The sequence below is a fragment of the Andrographis paniculata genome, unplaced genomic scaffold (assembly GCF_009805555.1).
Source record: "Andrographis paniculata isolate CXL003 unplaced genomic scaffold, ASM980555v1 Contig9END, whole genome shotgun sequence".
NCBI classification, from domain to species: Eukaryota; Viridiplantae; Streptophyta; class Magnoliopsida; order Lamiales; family Acanthaceae; genus Andrographis; species Andrographis paniculata.
The window spans coordinates 1,531,045-1,548,502 of NW_026137639.1; the positions used below are offsets into that span (position 1 = coordinate 1,531,045).

The 17,458-nt window shown below is 28.5% G+C and overlaps 1 protein-coding gene across 1 annotated transcript; it reads left to right on the top strand.

The window, feature by feature from the left end:
• Window positions 1–3,211: 3,211 nt before the first annotated feature.
• LOC127244298 (pentatricopeptide repeat-containing protein At5g13770, chloroplastic) lies at window positions 3,212–5,435 on the top strand. The gene has a single exon (XM_051264771.1). The coding sequence runs from the start codon at window positions 3,324–3,326 to the stop codon at window positions 5,214–5,216; it is 1,893 nt and encodes a 630-aa protein (XP_051120728.1). The 5' UTR covers window positions 3,212–3,323; the 3' UTR covers window positions 5,217–5,435.
• Window positions 5,436–17,458: the final 12,023 nt, after the last annotated feature.

Consider the following 17,458-nt stretch of genomic DNA (forward strand, 5'->3'; position numbering starts at 1 on the left):
AATACCCTTCCAACTTACAATATATTACACAAATGTCATTACTTTTATATCATACAATACTAGTAAGGGCAATTTAGTCTTTTTTTTATTTTTATTTCTACTACATTCCAATACAATTCTAATATTTTTAAAACTTCGTGCAAAAAGTAAATGGATATATAAATGCGAGACGGAGGGAGTATAATTTTAAATTTTAGTAAATACTAACATAGAGTAATAAATTGGGTTAGGCTTGATTATTCGAGATATAAAATCAAATCCAAATAGAACCTAACAAAATACATACTCTATAGTGACAATTCATACACAACTTTTCAATTAATACAAACTTGGGTTCTATGGGATTTTTTTTTTTTTTTTTTTTTTTAACAAAGTATGATATTAAAATAAGAGTAAATTGTACGATATACTTTTATATTTTAATATAAATGCACAAAATTATTTGTATTTTATTTATTGTATAATAAAATAATTTTATTCAAAATTGACGTTTAATTGTAAAGACACACCTATTATATAAATTTTATATAAAAAAAAAAATATCTTAAACAGTTTTATTTGATGGTTTATAATAGTTAAGAAACAATAGTATTTATATTTATAATTTAGGTAATTTTAAAATATTTTGGATTAATGTATGATTTTTTTTACTAAAATAAAAAAATAATATTTTTAAATGAAATACATGAAAACGATAAAAAAGAAAAAAAAAAACGAAGAATTCTTAAAATAAAACCAAACAAATTACATTAATGCAAAAATATCAAGAATTGTTAGGGGTTAATTAAAAGCGTGTTTGTGGATATTAGGGAAAAGCGGGGTTGGTGGGAAAAGGAAAGGGAAGGGCGGCAGATCCTGCGGTAGGTAAAAGCGGGATTGATGAACGACACGTGGCATATTACCAAGGCACGTTAATGACTTAATGTCCTAACAGCATAATTATTAATAATTAATAAAATGGTAGCAATTATTATTCACGGTTTTTATTTGTTTGTACCGCTTTAAACGGGCATCTTATCTCTATTTACTAATTTAGTTTGTTTTTAATTTTTTAAATATTTATATATATATATATTTATTAAAATTACTATTCACTCCTTCCATTAAATATATGTTTTTTAATTCATAAAAAGTATATTTTTAATTAAAATATAAGAAATTCTTACAAAAATTTTTAATTTATAAAAAGACTTTTATTTTATATCATAATCGATTAATATAATACACTCTCCGTCCCCGATATAGTGTCACAGATACTGTAGACACGAAAATATGTATTAGTAAAAAAAATTATAATATAATATAAATTATTATAAATTAATGTTAAGATAACTAATTGGTAATAAAAATTTTAAAATTTGAAATTTGAAATTTTAAAATATAATTAAAATGCATAATATTTTTCCAAGAAAAAGTAACATAAGCTATTAGACGGACGAAAATAAAAAGTATGACGTTATCAGTGGAAGAGAGAGAGAATAGTATATAGAAATTAAGATTCGATGCGTATGTTAAATGAACATTAAAAAAATAACAATAGAATATTTTGTGAGTAATAATTTTTATTTAATATATTAATATAAGGTATCATCGTGATTTTCGAATATTATTGAAAAGTTTGGGTATATTCTTTTAGTACATATATTTTTCTTTGTAATTGGCCTTTTAAAATATTTTATGTGGAATAATTCTTAACTATGATATTTTATATGTGAAATGAGTTGCCAATGCAATATTTTTTTAATATAATTTTTCATTGTAAATTATATAGGGATAAAATTACTATGTAATAAATTGAAATTAAACACACCTTTCATGTTTATAAGTTTATAACAATGTAATATTATTTCATTTCATTTGTATTACATTATATGAGGATTTTATTAGTATCATATATCATGGTAAAAGAAATAAATAAAAAAAAAAATTACTGGGTATATATATATATATGTGCGCGCATACTTAGGGTTAATTTTAATTTGAAATTGACTTAAAATATATTATATTTTTTTTAAAAAAAAATGATCATTTAAATTTGACCCAAGAAATTATTCTTATTATAAGTATATATTATTATTTTTAAATAGAACAATATTGTTTTTATTATTCGAAGTACAAGAATAAATTGGCAAAAATACTTATAACCCACTTAATGTTTGTAAAGTATGCATCATTTTTCTATAATTTTAAAATGTTATAAAATTCTTTTATATTTTTAAAATATTGCATAAAATTCTCTTAAAATAAGAGGATTTTGTAAAATATTTTAAAAATATAAAGAACTTTTGTACAATATTTTGAAAATATAAGATTCTCATGCAGTTTTTTAAAAAAATTGTGTAATATTTTTTAACTAGAATCTTATGCAATTTTAAATCATAAAAATGTACGGCGGAAAATAGGTTCATTTGAAAATAGGTATGTTTCTTTTGTTCAAAATCGCATGTTTTTACTATTTGGATTATGCGTTTTTCGAACTCACAAAACATCTCATCGTACATTATTTTAATATCGAATTCAAATCAAATTTTTTTTTTTTTCCAAACTCATTTAGAGAAACATACCCAATGCTTTGGATATATTGATGGGCCGTAATTCCATTAAATGGGCTACTGAGGAGACTCTTTGGGCCATACGTAAATTCACAGTTTTAGGTATCTTTACTCTTTAGTTTCTATAAATTTATTTAATGCAATTGTAACTTTTTAATACTAATCTATAACATAATTGTATGTCACTTATTCAAATGAATAAAATAACATCAGTATCACTGCACTGAAATGAATTTATTTTTAATAAAAACACATTAATATGTTAAATTAAGTAGCTTCTTTTAATCCATTGAATATATCTGTATTTCTTTTATTTGTACACAAAAATATATATTTTATATTTATAGCATAAATACTTTTATATGATTTTTTTAATTTATATTTGGTGTGTGTAAACATTAGTCTAAGAATCCAAATCGAAATCGAATTTAAAAGCAAAAGTAGTGATGACGACAGCCTCAAAACCAAAACATGTGTCCAACACTGAAACCCCAATAATTATACGGTTTTTTACAAAATTTCAAAATAATAAAAATATTCCGATTTACTCAAAGTCAGTATCCATCCACGTGTCAGAGCACAAGTGGTTGACGTAAAACCACAGAGGTTCTGAACAATCGAGATAAGATAATGGCGGTAGTCCATTCCACGCACGGAAAATAAATTTTAAAAACAATTAATTAATTAATAAAAGTAAAAGTCATCTTCTTCGTCGTCGTCGGAGCTTCTGCTCTGCTCAGCTCAGCTCAGCTCAGCTCGGAGAGAGCTTCCATGGCCATTGCCAATTCTCTCAACTGGTCTCGAGCTTCCACCATCACCTGCAGAGCCAGAGGTCCTCTCCACTCTCAATTCACCACCAAATTCAAATCCAGAATTCCCGTCCCCTTCATCTCCTTCCTCTTCCTCAACTGCACTTCTCGAAGCGTGAGAGCGGATTCCGCCGCCTGTTCGTCTCCGGTTCTGGAGGATACTCCGGCGGTCGATTCCACACCGGTGATCGAGCTCGCTTTGAATCTCGACGAATACGATCAGACCAACGGCCATTTGCCGGACGATTCCGCCGAATTAAATGCCCTAATCCGCAGTCTATTTAGGGATTCAGAAACGCACCATCTCGCTTACGAGTACTACCGCAAGGCGAGAGGGAAAGACCATTTTACACCCGAAAGGTACACTTTAACCCTCGTTGTAAATTACTTGATCCGTACCGCGAACTGGAGCTTGCTGTTCTCGTTAATTGAGGATGTTAGGGTTCTCAAAGTTTTGCCTGATACGGCCGCGTGTTGTAGATTGGTTAGTGTTGCCATTAAAGCTAGGAAATTGAAGCTTGTGAATAGTTTTGTGGATGTTCTTATTCTCCTCTGCAACGACGACATGGACACTGCTGTCTTGCCCATAAACTGTTCGATGAAATGCTGCAACGAACTGCATATGTACAGAACAACAATTGCTTACTACCAAAGGATGAAATCTGCTGGCTTAGATCTCAACTTGTCTTCATATCATCACATAATGAAAGGTTACATGAAATTAGGACAATTTGAGAAAGTAGTTGTCGTTTTCGAAGATCTTGATCGTAAAAAGATAGCTCGAAACGGGCAGGAAGCGACGACATTATACAGTCGAATCTATTGGTTTCTATGTGAATCTTTGGGGAGATTAGGGCGCAATTACGAAGCTCTCGAGTACTTTCGAGAAATGTCGAGGAAAGGAATCCCGGAGAACCATTCACTGTACGCATCTTTGATCGGTTCTTTCACGAGCAGAGGCGATTTGACGATGGCGGAGGAGCTTCTGCAGGAGGCGGAGGGGAAGGAAATGGTGAGAGATCCAGCTCTGTTCTTGAAGCTCGTTCTACGGTACATCAAAGACGGGATCGTGGAGAAGACGCTCGACGTCGTCGCAGTGATGAGACGAGCGAACGTCCGTGTTTCTGACTGCATTTTATGCGCGATCGTCAACAGCGTATCGAAGAAACACGGCTACCGCGGCGCGGCCAAGGTGTACGAGCAGCTAGTGGCGGACGGATGCGAGCCAGGGCAAGTGACGTACGCGTCGATTGTGAACGTCTACACGAGGCTCGGAGCGTACGCAAAGGCGGAGGCGACGTTCTCCGAAATGGAAACAAGGGGGTTCGACAGGTGCGTCGTGGCGTACTCGAGCATGGTGGCGGCGTACGCGAAAATGGGGAGGCCTCGTGACGCGACGCGGCTGATCGCGAAGATGAAGGCGAGGGGGTGCGAGCCGAACGTGTGGACGTACAACGCGATCCTCGACATGCATGGGCGGGCGCAGAATCTGCGGCAGGTGGAGAAGACGTGGAAGGAGATGGAGAGGAGGAGAGTTGCGCCGGATCGGGTGAGCTACACGACGGTGATCGGGGCGTACAATCGGGCGAGGGAGTACGGCGGGTGCGTGAAGTATTACGAGGATTATAAAGGGCGCGGCGGGAAGATCGATCGGGCGATGGCGGGGATAATGGTCGGGGTGATGTCGAAGATGAACAGGGTGGATGGGATAGTAGAGGTGTTGCAGGAGATGAAGATGGAGGGGATGGTGAGGGTGGATGGGAGGTTTTATAGGTCAGCCATGAATGCACTGAGGGAAGCTGGACTTGTGCTTCAGGCAAGATGGATGCAGCAACACTTCAAGATGATTGTCTGAATTCCATTCCAGGTTTGATTTTATTTGATTTGGTTTCATTTATGGTGTTTTTGTGTTTGTGTTTTGGTATTAGGGAATGAACAATGTATATTTCTTGAATAATGATAGATGATGAATGGAACATATTAAGATTTGGTCAAAGATTGAATTTTTGGTATGTTTGTATAGTAGAGAAATTGAAATCAAGATTTTGAAAGATTGCATCTTTTTACCTCTTAATTCTTCACTTTTAAACAAGGGCATGGATTTGCTGATCCGGTCCGGTCTAACATAGTGTAATGTTGATTTGATCGGATTAACGTACATATATTATAAGAGTGAACATCATATATTTATATATTTTTTAATATCGCCTTTAAACATACTTTATTTTATTTTTAACTCGTCAACAATCTTATGGCTTCGTACAAAATAGTTACAAGTTCATAGACAATAATAGTTGCAATGTAATGTATTTGTTTTTTTTTTTTTTAAAAAAATAATAAAATTCATTTTACCTAGAAACATCAAACTTGAACTTGACAAGATATGCTTGGTCGGGTTTGGGTTCGAAAAGATCCATTTGATGGGTTAGGGATTTTAAATTTTAAACTCAATACGGTTCGGGTTAGACGACGTGTTTTTTTAAAGACTCGCTCCAAACTCAAACCCATTCATTTTAATAATGTTTACAATTAAAATTATTTATACAATCGAAATTATAAATTACACAAATTTGGTAACTTCTTAATGGACAATTATTGTTCTTACAAGTTATAATCCCCAACGGGGACCTTGTGATAAAAGAGTACATACCAATAAAATTAAGAGAAATATATTGAGAACATACTTGAATCAAATAAGTTTACCTAGTATAAAAATATTTGATCGAACTTTGGATTCTTGATATCACCTTTATAATGTGATAACTTATCATATCAATCTTTGCTAATTTACATTCTGCTCGGAAACAATAAATAAAAATGTGGAGAACTCATAATTTGATAACACATAAGTATGAAACCGATGACATGGGCATTTTATGATGGTTTAAAATAATGAATTAATTGTCCGTAGGCGATGATCGAGTTGGTATGATGTCTTGGTTGACGACTTCAATGTCAGGAGTTTAAATCTATCGATATCTTTTCGGTTGAGCATGTCACCCAAAATTTGTCTTTATTAATTTTTATAGGGATCAGATTTCCATATTATTGCACTTAAATAAATAATGCCTCAACTCTTTTTCAACAAAGAAAATGGAAAATAACATACAACATATATATTCGAACTTTATAAATGCAAATTATTTTTTATGAAATAAAATTATAGTTCCATGTTATGCTACATATATAATGCATTGGAACTATTGAAAATAATGGTATATTACAAAGCAATAAAACATGAAAAAATCAACCCGAAAACAATCATATATATATATATATATAAAGATACAGTAGTCCCAAAACCCAAATGTCAATAAAATTGGAGAATAATGACAAATAACCATTTCAATTCTCTTCAAAAAGAAATTTTATCATATACAAAAAATTTAAAAAAAAAATTAAAAAAAAAGCCCATATTTGCAACAAAGAAAAGAAAATGAGGTAGCTTTCTCTGACATTGTAATGAAGCCCCAAAATCCCATAAAAAGAAGAAATGTGAGAATATGCGAAAGGCAAACAATAAAGAAAGGAAAATGAGGAAGAAATAAGTGATCCATGGAACTAAAGGAAATGAGTACACAAGAAACCAAAAGTTTTGTTTAGATATGGTTTCGAGAAATCTTTAGATTTTTTAATTCTATGAGAATGATACAGAATTGGGTACATATATAAAAATATTAAGAACTAAATAACTCAAAATATAGAAATACTTCTAAAAAATATTTAAATATATTCTTAATTTCTTTCTACCAAGTTCTTCTCAAAATATTTATTTGCTTCTTTGAAGATTCTCCTTACTATTGAATTTTTTAGCTTGTTCGTTATTATTATTATTTTTTTAATTTACACATACACATTATGTGTGTGGGGATAGAGATATATGATTTATTTTCGGAACAGAGGATTCATGGGCTAAGCATGTCTTTCAATGTATAATAAAGAATTGATTTTTTTTTTTTTTTTTTTTTTTTAAAAAAAAAGAGACAAAATGCTACTTATTGGATCAATTTGAAAGTTCACTTTTTATACATTACATATTTGAAAGATGAAACAAATGAACTTTTTGTAGTTTTGTACTTGGACAAATTAATGCCAAACATACCAAGTTTGATAGATTGGGCTGTTATTATGATTTGTTTTAGGCTATTTTAAACTATATATATATATATATATATATATACATATATTACATTATGTAATTTGATTTTGGCTTGTAAATATAATTAACTTTTACATGGTATCATCGAAATAATATTAGAATTTAACTTAAAGATTTAGCACCACCGTTGAAACAGATCATCATCGTTGCCTCTAAAAACTCTATTTTAACTAAGAACTTTTAATTTTTCTAAAATGTTAATTTGAGTCGATATTTTTACCCAACAAACACCGGATTCCTAATCTTCGTCCATTGTTGAGGTCATCCCCGGTAGTAGATTGCCCATTTGTTGCCACACATGTTGCCACTCTGATCGGATAGTTCCTTTGCTTTGGATGATTTATGATTGGTTTCCGACGCCACTGTCCGTCACGCGCTACACTTGAAGATTCTTGACGCCAAACCACATCTATTATTACCATATACCTATCTTTTATCGCCGCCACACGTGTGACACCGCCTATATATATATATATATATATTTTTTTTTTTTTTTAAAAAAAATATATTAGAAAAATATATTTAATTGATAGTCCGTTTGATTTAATAATAATAATAGAATTGTAATGATATGATTAAGGTATATGTAATATTCAAGTGCATAAAATATATATTGTTATGTATGATAAAAGTATAAAGTTGACAGATTCATTTAAATGAAAAAAAGTAAATATTAAATGAATGTAGAAGATATTTTTTAAAAATTAAAAGATTTGTTATTTTTTCTTTTTAACTTTAAATGATTTATGCAAAGAATATTGAAAATATAATAAACAAAAATACATATTTTCTCCGGCCTCAAGATAATAGATATATAATTTTATTTTATTTTTTTAAAAAATAATATATAATTTTACTTTTTGAAAAATAATATGTTAATTTTTTAGGTAACGTGTAATAGTTATTACTTATAATACTATTTTTTAAATAAAATATGAATTATTTATTTTTGGGTGATAATATAAAAATATATTAAAATTGAGAGTTTATAAATATAAAATGTTTTATAAAACAATATAAAAGGATAATACACAGGAAAAATACTTTTTTCAGAGTAAAATTGAAGTTTATAATTGAAGTACAATTATTGTAAATTAAAATTGTATTTTTACTGTAACTATGACAAAAATAAAATAATAAATTAAAGATACCTTATATTCTTCTTAGAGTTTTGAATTTTATTATTATTATTTTTTTATCTTTTTAATAATAATTTAGATACAATAATTTTTTCAAATAATTTAATTTTATAGAAAAATGATAACAATTGTATAATAATAAAATATAAAACTAGTATATTTGGTTAATTTAGTAAATACTTTGTTCATTACTAAATTTTTTATTTTTCATTTGTCTGTCTAACGTAGAAATTTCTTAATTCTCAACTAAATATGAAAATACATTTTTTTTTAAAAAAAAAATTAATGTTAAATTTTCAAAGTAAAATAGATATTATATTAATTTATTACACACTGCATAAGTATAAAATATTACTTTATCTTAATTCGCGTGCAAAAATTAAACATTAAGAGTAATAAAAATACTTTGAGTTGAATTTAAATTTATTTTGATATGCATTAATACTTTGAGTTGAATTTAAATTTATTTTGATATGTATACATATTAATAGTTAATACTCGGTTCTAAATATATTTTACTCTCAATTTACATTAAAGTTCAAAAGGTTTTAAAATTTTAAAAGAAAATTTAAAAAATAAGTAAAAAATTAATATTATTTTCGTCTCAACTGAAAGGTATTGTTTCTATCATTGTCTGTCCCACTCTAAAGTATATTTTTCTTTTTTAAAAAAATAATTATATACTAATACCAAAATACTCTTAACTTTTAACTAAACTACAAATATATTATTATACGTACAATTACCTTATACATAAAATCAAAGGACAAACATGTCAAAACCTCTTACACATTTAAAATAATTAATAAAAAAACTATTATTTTTTTAATTTACTATAAAACTCCAAAAAGTCCATTTGGAGTTAGACGGAAGAAGTATTTAATTTAATTTTTTATGAAAAGAAAAACAAATTTATATGAGTTTATTTCGAAAGTTAATTGTTGATAAATAGTACTCCCTCCATTCCAATACAATAGTCATGTTTACCATTTTTGTCCGTCTAAAAACAAAAGTCTTATTTTCATAAATAACTTTATCGCAGTAAAATTACCTTTATTTTTCATTATTATTACACAATTGCCACTACTTTTTATACTATGCACTCACAAAGACAAAAAAGTCTTTTACCCATATTTTTTATCCACTGTCGATGTAATATAAATATTCCTTAAATCTCGTGCGAAACACAACCCGAAATATAGTTTTAAAACGGAGAGAGTATCTAGAATTACAAAAGTGTCCTTCTTTAGGTATGTTCACTTATGTTCACTTTTGTGTGTGTATTTTTTATGTGTCGAAATTTTTATATTTGGTACATACATAAAATTATGGCGATAATATAAATATAATAATATGTATATATTATATTCACCATATAAATTGATATATATTTCACCTTTTATGCTATTCTCACCCTTGAAATTTGTTTCTTTCTTTTTTAAATTTTTATAAAATGAATAAGAACAAAATTAGATGAAGAAAATACTATTATCTTCGTATTTTAAATAAATATTCGGTTGTTTTTTGTACGTATATTTTTTAATATTAATATATATAGTATATATTAACAGAAAAATAAAAAAAATAAATTTATTAATTTTATATTACATAAAAAAATAATGATATTTGTTTAATATATTATAAATTGTAATATTAGAAAAATAGTAATATTTTGTTATCGGACACATTAAATAATTCGTTAAGAGATAACGGAAGTAATATTTTTTTAAAAAAATGCCCAAAATAAAAAATAATTTTTTCTTTTCAAAAATAAAAAATAAAAAATAGTTGAGTGTAATTCATCGAGAATCTGTATTGAACTCTAGCTTTTCTTTTTACTCACGGATTAAATTAAGAAATAAGAAATAAAATAATAATAATAATAATAATAAGAATAAAGAATTGCCTGGTTTGCTTTGTAATTGTCTCATGACTCACTGACTGCTCTCTCCGCCCCTCTTTCAATTCCTCGTCTTCTTCCATCTCTGAAATTTTCCCATTCCTAAGCTCATCAATGGCTTCCAATTTCCCAAATCATTTCACCCTCCACGCCCGCCGCCCGCCGGAAACACCCTTCCTCGGGATCCAATTCCGCCCGCCGGCGCCGGAGGAGTCAATCCACGGCGACGAAATCGGCGCCGCCGCGAGGAGGAAGAAAAAAATGAGGACTTTGCTAGATATCGACTTGAACGCGCCGCCGCAGGGGGATTTCCCCCCCGCCGCCGACGATTCCGATTCCGGGAACGCGACGGCCACAAATCGCGGCGGAGTTGCGGCGGAGGAGAAGGTTCTCGAACGAGGCGACCAACGGAGGCGGTGGCGTTGGGAAGCCCTCCTCGATGCGGCGGCGGTGGCTGTGATTCGCGAGTACGAGGGAAATCTCGGGAGGGAAGATATGGAATATCGGGCGGAGAATCGGGCACGAAACCCTAGAAGACACGGCGGAGGCGGCGGCGGCGAGTTCGTGAACTGGTGGAGCGGCAAGGATCGACGCGGCGGCGCGTTTGTTGAGGCGGCGCCGGCGGCGGCGGAAGTTCACCGATCAAAGAGGGGGAGGGTTTTGGCGCTGCCGAACAGATACAAGGACTCGATTCTCGTGGAGGAGGACGACGAATCGGAATCGGAATCGGAACCGGAATCCGGTCGGTGCGGCGAACCGGCGGCCTCCGTTGACGGCGGCGTCCGAAAGTCCAGGCGATTGTGAGCGGTGGTGAGTGATAATCCCGGGAGCCGAACTCCTGAGATGATCCGCACCGTTGCAGTGAGTGGTGCTATATTCGGGAGCTGCGGTCCCCGGAGTGGCTGAGCTGAGGATCATCACCTAGCTGTTTTCATTGACTGTCCTTTTTAATTTATTTATTTAAATATTTTTTAGTTATTAGTATTAGTATTTATATTTTTTAACTTTATTTTAATGTTTAGAGTTTGAAGTGGATATTATGTTGTTAAATTTTGGGAGTGGACCGGGTTATGTTTACTATGTATGTTCCAGCATCAATTCCTCTGATGGTGATTCTTTGAGGGTTCAAACGGGTAAATCGTGACCGTTCAATTTTTAGTGGACCCCACGCAATCGACGGTTCTTGCTACGCCGGTGCAGTGCTCCCAACTATATTATTGTGTCAGCCAGTCTAAATGTCAATTTTAATCTCAAATTTCATCCAAAACAACGATGAAGATGATGTATCTATCAAACATTCATTGCCTAAGGGGTTGTTGGATGAGGTTTTATTTTAATGGGTTTTTTTTTTTTTTTTTTTAACTTATAAAAAATGAAGCAATATTTCAATAAGTTTTTAATATAGAAATTAATATATTTAATTTAAAATTTGTTCTAAAATAAATTTAAGATAATATAAATAGTACCCTTTATATTTTAGTGTGGTAATTTAAAAAGTTCAGATATAATTAAATGTTAAAATGATTTTTTATTACATAAATAATTAAAATTACATATTAGGTAATAAATTTGCATAAATAATAAAAATTAAATAAAGTGTTGTGTTACAAAAACATATTATTTAACAAAATTATTACAAATTCATTGAAACATGGGTCCTTACATCTAAAAAAATGGATTAAGTGGATTAAATTTGTAGATAAAAGAAATTAACTGAATTAAAACATAGAAAACTGTTACCCAATAAAAAATAATAATAATATAATATAACTGTAATCACCTCAAAAATAGTCCAATTAAAACCAGACAGAGGTAACAATGATACACGTTATAGAAACAACACATTTGAAACCAAGCAATACCATCCAATAACACAAATTCATTGAAACAATAAGAATGAACATATATGAAAATGTAAGAGTGAAATTTCACTTCCCACCAAAAATTGAAATTTTCATCAACCAGATATATCATTTTACTTTTTCTACATTAAATACATTTTTTCTCCAATATTAAACATATATATTTTTTCAAAAAATCACCTTATAAATGCATTAGAACCATAAATACAAAATATTTAATACTCAATTGTTGATATAAGGGGGGAAAAAAGTGTTACAGAGCTAACTAAAATATGAAAAATTTAAGATTTTTCGAGGCTCGTGGTGCATATAATATGAAAAAGGGTAAATCAACAATTAAAAATTGATGAGCTTATTCGTTTAGTTAACCGAAAACAAGTTATTTCACATAGTTAAAAAAAAACATTTGATAGATAAAGTTTATTATGTATTCTTGTACATTAAAGGGATACACAAAGAAATTTAGCAAATGAGTTGAAAAATTGGATAAAAGAAAGGCTTATCAAACCGCACATTACTACCATCCCTACTTATTGATTCGAACAATGTAGAGTGGCTGAGATTGTGTCTAAATATCTTGAAATATAACCATGACCATAAAACTTTTAGGTTTAAAAATATGAGTTAGATTGTCCATATAGACGAGAAGTAGTTTAATCTATCTAAAAGGATTAGAGAGATATTACTTGGTGTCCGAGGAGACAAGGCCCTATAGAGCTTGTCAAAATAAATGATTCATTGTCAATGTGATGTTTTTATATGTTGTGGCTAAATCTGCCTATGATTTTAACAAAAATTAAATATTTGATAAAAGAAATAGGAATTTTTCTCTTCACTGAAAAAGTTCCAGCAAAAAAGAACCTCAAAGAATCGAGCAGTCAAAACTTTAGTGACAAAGCCATTGTAATCAATCACAAAAAAGTCACGAAGAGGCTTTTAATCGATAAGATACTTACATCTCATATTTTGGCGGGTATTAGAATACTTGCAAGTTACTGTTAGAATATTTTTATTATCGAGTACATCATCATGTAAATAAGTCTCATGAATGTGAATTACGTGCATTATTCTTATTGAGGATTGTATTGTAGGTGATACCAACAATCAAAGATAGTGACCGACTAACGGAGATAGAAACATTTTAATTCAACAAGATGATACAAAATAATATATCAACAATTTAGATGTTGAATTTAGAGAAGAGGTTAGCAAATATGTATTACCTTACAAAATTTTATGTAATTTTTAAAAAAATTGCCAAAAGGAATATATATATATATATATCTACATATAACTAATATAAATTAATTTTATGACAAAAAAATAAATATATATAAATATAAATTATTGTAAATAATTCTTACTTTAAAAAGTACTAAAAATATTTATTTGGTTTTTATTTAAGTTTGATTTTTTATTTGCATTTTGATTTACATAGTATTTTAATATAATTTCTTCTAAAAAACTAATTTATTTTTATTGATAACTATGCCAATATAATGCTTGTTTATTTTAAATAAAAATAAACACACATTAATACAATACAATACAATAAATTTTAAGAAAATATATGTTCTTTTATTTTATATTATTTAAAATTAAAAAATTATACAAAATATTATATCAAATAATTATTTTTCTTAAAAAATCATAAAAATAAAAACCTAATACCCTCTCTTCATCCGAAAAAATTGTTTAGACACGAAGACTAAGAAGTATTGATATTTTAGTATAAAAATATGGTAAAAAAAAAAAAAGTAAAATGTATTATTGTAGAAAATTTATAAAGAGTTGATAGAAAATAAAAAAAAATAAAAAAAAATAGTAGGTTAAGTAAGCTAATAAATCTACTAATAACATATGTTTGATTTTTTGGGATGAAAATATTCATTTATTTCTCCCTCCAAGTCAAATAGATGCAAATTGATTATTAATATGAGTTTACTGATATATGACAAGAAATTCCACATTGTACGATAAAATTGTATTGATAGGTTTTTCTTAGCTCTTCTTATATATGTCAATATATTATTTATTTTAAGCAAAAAAATAATCATAATTAAAAATTGATTTACAACTTTTAGAAAAATCAATCCCAATATACTACAAAATAGAATAATACAATATTTTTATAGCATCACTTATGAAATCTTATAAATATAAAACTACAAGTACAATAACAAATCAATGTATTATCAATAAGATGTAACACTTGACTAGAATAATATAAGATATATAATATTTGCAATTATAAAAAATTTAACAACACAACAAAGACTCCAAACTAAAAGGATGTGCAACATTTACCCAAAAATGCTAGAATAAATATGTTATATTTCTTTAAATTTTCTACATAAAATTAAAAATTTTATAATTGTATAAAAGTTGATCGAAATTCAATACTTTATATACAATCTAAAAAATTAAATATTTAAAGTCAAGCAAGAAGATCATTACTTGAATTTTGGTGTTAATAAAGAAATTTCATCGTTCATTTAACTCGCTAGTAAAATATATCATATACGTTTGTAAAAGTCATCACTTATGTTCCGGCCGCATCTGAAGCGGCCGTCGTGTGAACACGACGTGCGGTTGGATGATAGAAATGACGATTTTTGCAAATATGTATAATATATTTTGCCAACAAGATAAATAAATGATAAAAGTGATAATTGAATAAACACGGAACCTCGATCTCGACCTCACCAATATTTGTTCATCATTTTCCCGTTTGAGAGAAACACGGGACAGGCAGGGGATGGGCGATGGCAAAAAAACATTACAAACATGTTTTTAAGGAAAAAAACATAAAATGGGTAGAAAAGGATATAGAAGACTTTTCACCTCATTTAAGGGTAGAAAATAAAAAGAAAGAAGTATAAGGAGTTATTTGCGAACTAATATTAAGGGTATGAAGTATGAACTACAGTGTATACAATTTTTTAAATAGGGACTAGTTTTAAATAATATGTGAGTAGAAGGAGGTGCATCCAATTTATCGTTTGTTTATGTATGATTTGATTACATAGTTTTTTAATCTTGTATTTTTTTAACGGTGAATTAAATGTAATATTTTGTAGGAAAATACTCTATCGTGCAATTGTGTACTCAAATATTTGAACATAATTTTTAATAAATAAATAAATATATATATAATAACTATTACTCCCTCCGTCCCAGATACCGTGTCTGCTACACTGTAGACACAGTATTTTAGGAGGGGTGTAATTAGTAGATAATTAAGAATGTATCAGTAAAAATAATTATTCTATAATATAAATAATTATAAATTAAGATTAAGATAACTAATTAGTTTAATTAAAATTAAAAAATTTAAAATGAGATTAAAGTGTGTAATCATTTTCCAAAAAAGAAAAGTGACATGGTATGTGAGACGGACAGAAACGGCAACGTGAACATGGTATCTGGGACGAATGAAGTATTATTTTATGCATTTTATAGGTGACAGTTATAATGCTAATTGAGTCAAATCATCATACGACAAATAGTATATTATTAAGGTAGTAAATTAATTTGAAATAATTAACAAATCGTTATAAGACAAATAACATATATTGTGTTAAATAATGTGTTATACATTATATTAATATTTATTGATTGAGTCAAATTACAGAATATATTTTAATCTATAATTATATAATGTGTTATTCAAATATATATTTACTAATTAAGTAAAATCAGTACCATAGTGATCGACTCAATCGATATGATACCCAAAACGCTTTTATAGTAAAAAAATATAAATAACAATACTAATTAATATACTTTTTTTACTAAAAAGATAAATACATATATTTTTTCAATGACAATTAAAATACATATTAATAATAATAGAAGAAATGTTATTTATTTTAATGAAAAAATTAAATCAAAATATTATGTGAACCAAATTTCATATAAAGATCCAAATTCAGACTTCGAAAAATAAAAAAGAAACAAAACCATTATAAAAAGTGAAACGAAAAACCGTGGGAAGTACTTTCTTGTTGCAATCACGGTGAAGTGTGATATGCACTAAGCACCAGGAGTCAAGGTCCCGACGTGATTCCCAGCCTAGATGGGATTGAGGCGTTGTGAGTCCCGGGAGTGGCTATGCATTGGGCAGCAGTAACGCTTTACTGTATGCTGACAACATTCTTCACTGTCTTACTGGCGAAACTAGGATGTGTCAATTTGTTTTTTTTCGATATATTATTTATTTTATTTATTTTTAAATACTCAATATCATTCATTTTTATATATAACATTTTAGTTTAAATTCTTTTATTAGTAATTTGAAAAACTTGCAATTATTATTATTTTTCAAATGCACACTGTAACAAATATTATAATTTTGTTTATATATGTTTTAAAGGATGTAATATTTTGAAAATAATTCGAGAATAATTGTTGTGAATTAGAAATGTATTAATATATGTTTTGAAAATATTTGAAATTGTAAAGATATGATAGTGTTTGATTGTGTATAAAATTCTGAATTGATATATATATATATATTTTTACAAATATGTGTATTACAACATTTTAAAATTATATCTATATAAAAAATAAGCAATATATTATTTTGTATGAAAAAAATAAAAAATTGCAATACAAAAATTTTAAATAAGAAAAATATATAGTTTAGTAATATAAATTAATTTAAAACAAACTATGTAATATATTTAATTATATTTATATATTATTATAATAATAAATATATTAACTAGTCGTGAGTCACACACAATGAAGGGCCAATCAACCTGTGTCAAATTCGACGATTTAAATTAAATACTTAAATAATAAAATTATTATAAAAAATTGTGCAAAATCCTTGTGTAAAATGTAGGTTTAATTTGTAAGTTGCATTTGAAATTAAAAATAAAAAAAAAAAATTATTTGATTTAATATGAATGTATTTATTTGATGTTTTAAATTTAAAATATAATAATAATATATTCTCTTTTACAAAAAATGTGCTTAAACTTTTGATATAAATTTTAATATAATGTGTATTTTTTTAATTTTTTATACAAA

Excerpts from the sequence above, each read along its gene's own strand:
- LOC127244298 (XM_051264771.1), top strand. The coding sequence starts at position 3,324 with ATGGCCATTGCCAATTCTCTCAACTGGTCTCGAGCTTCCACCATCACC.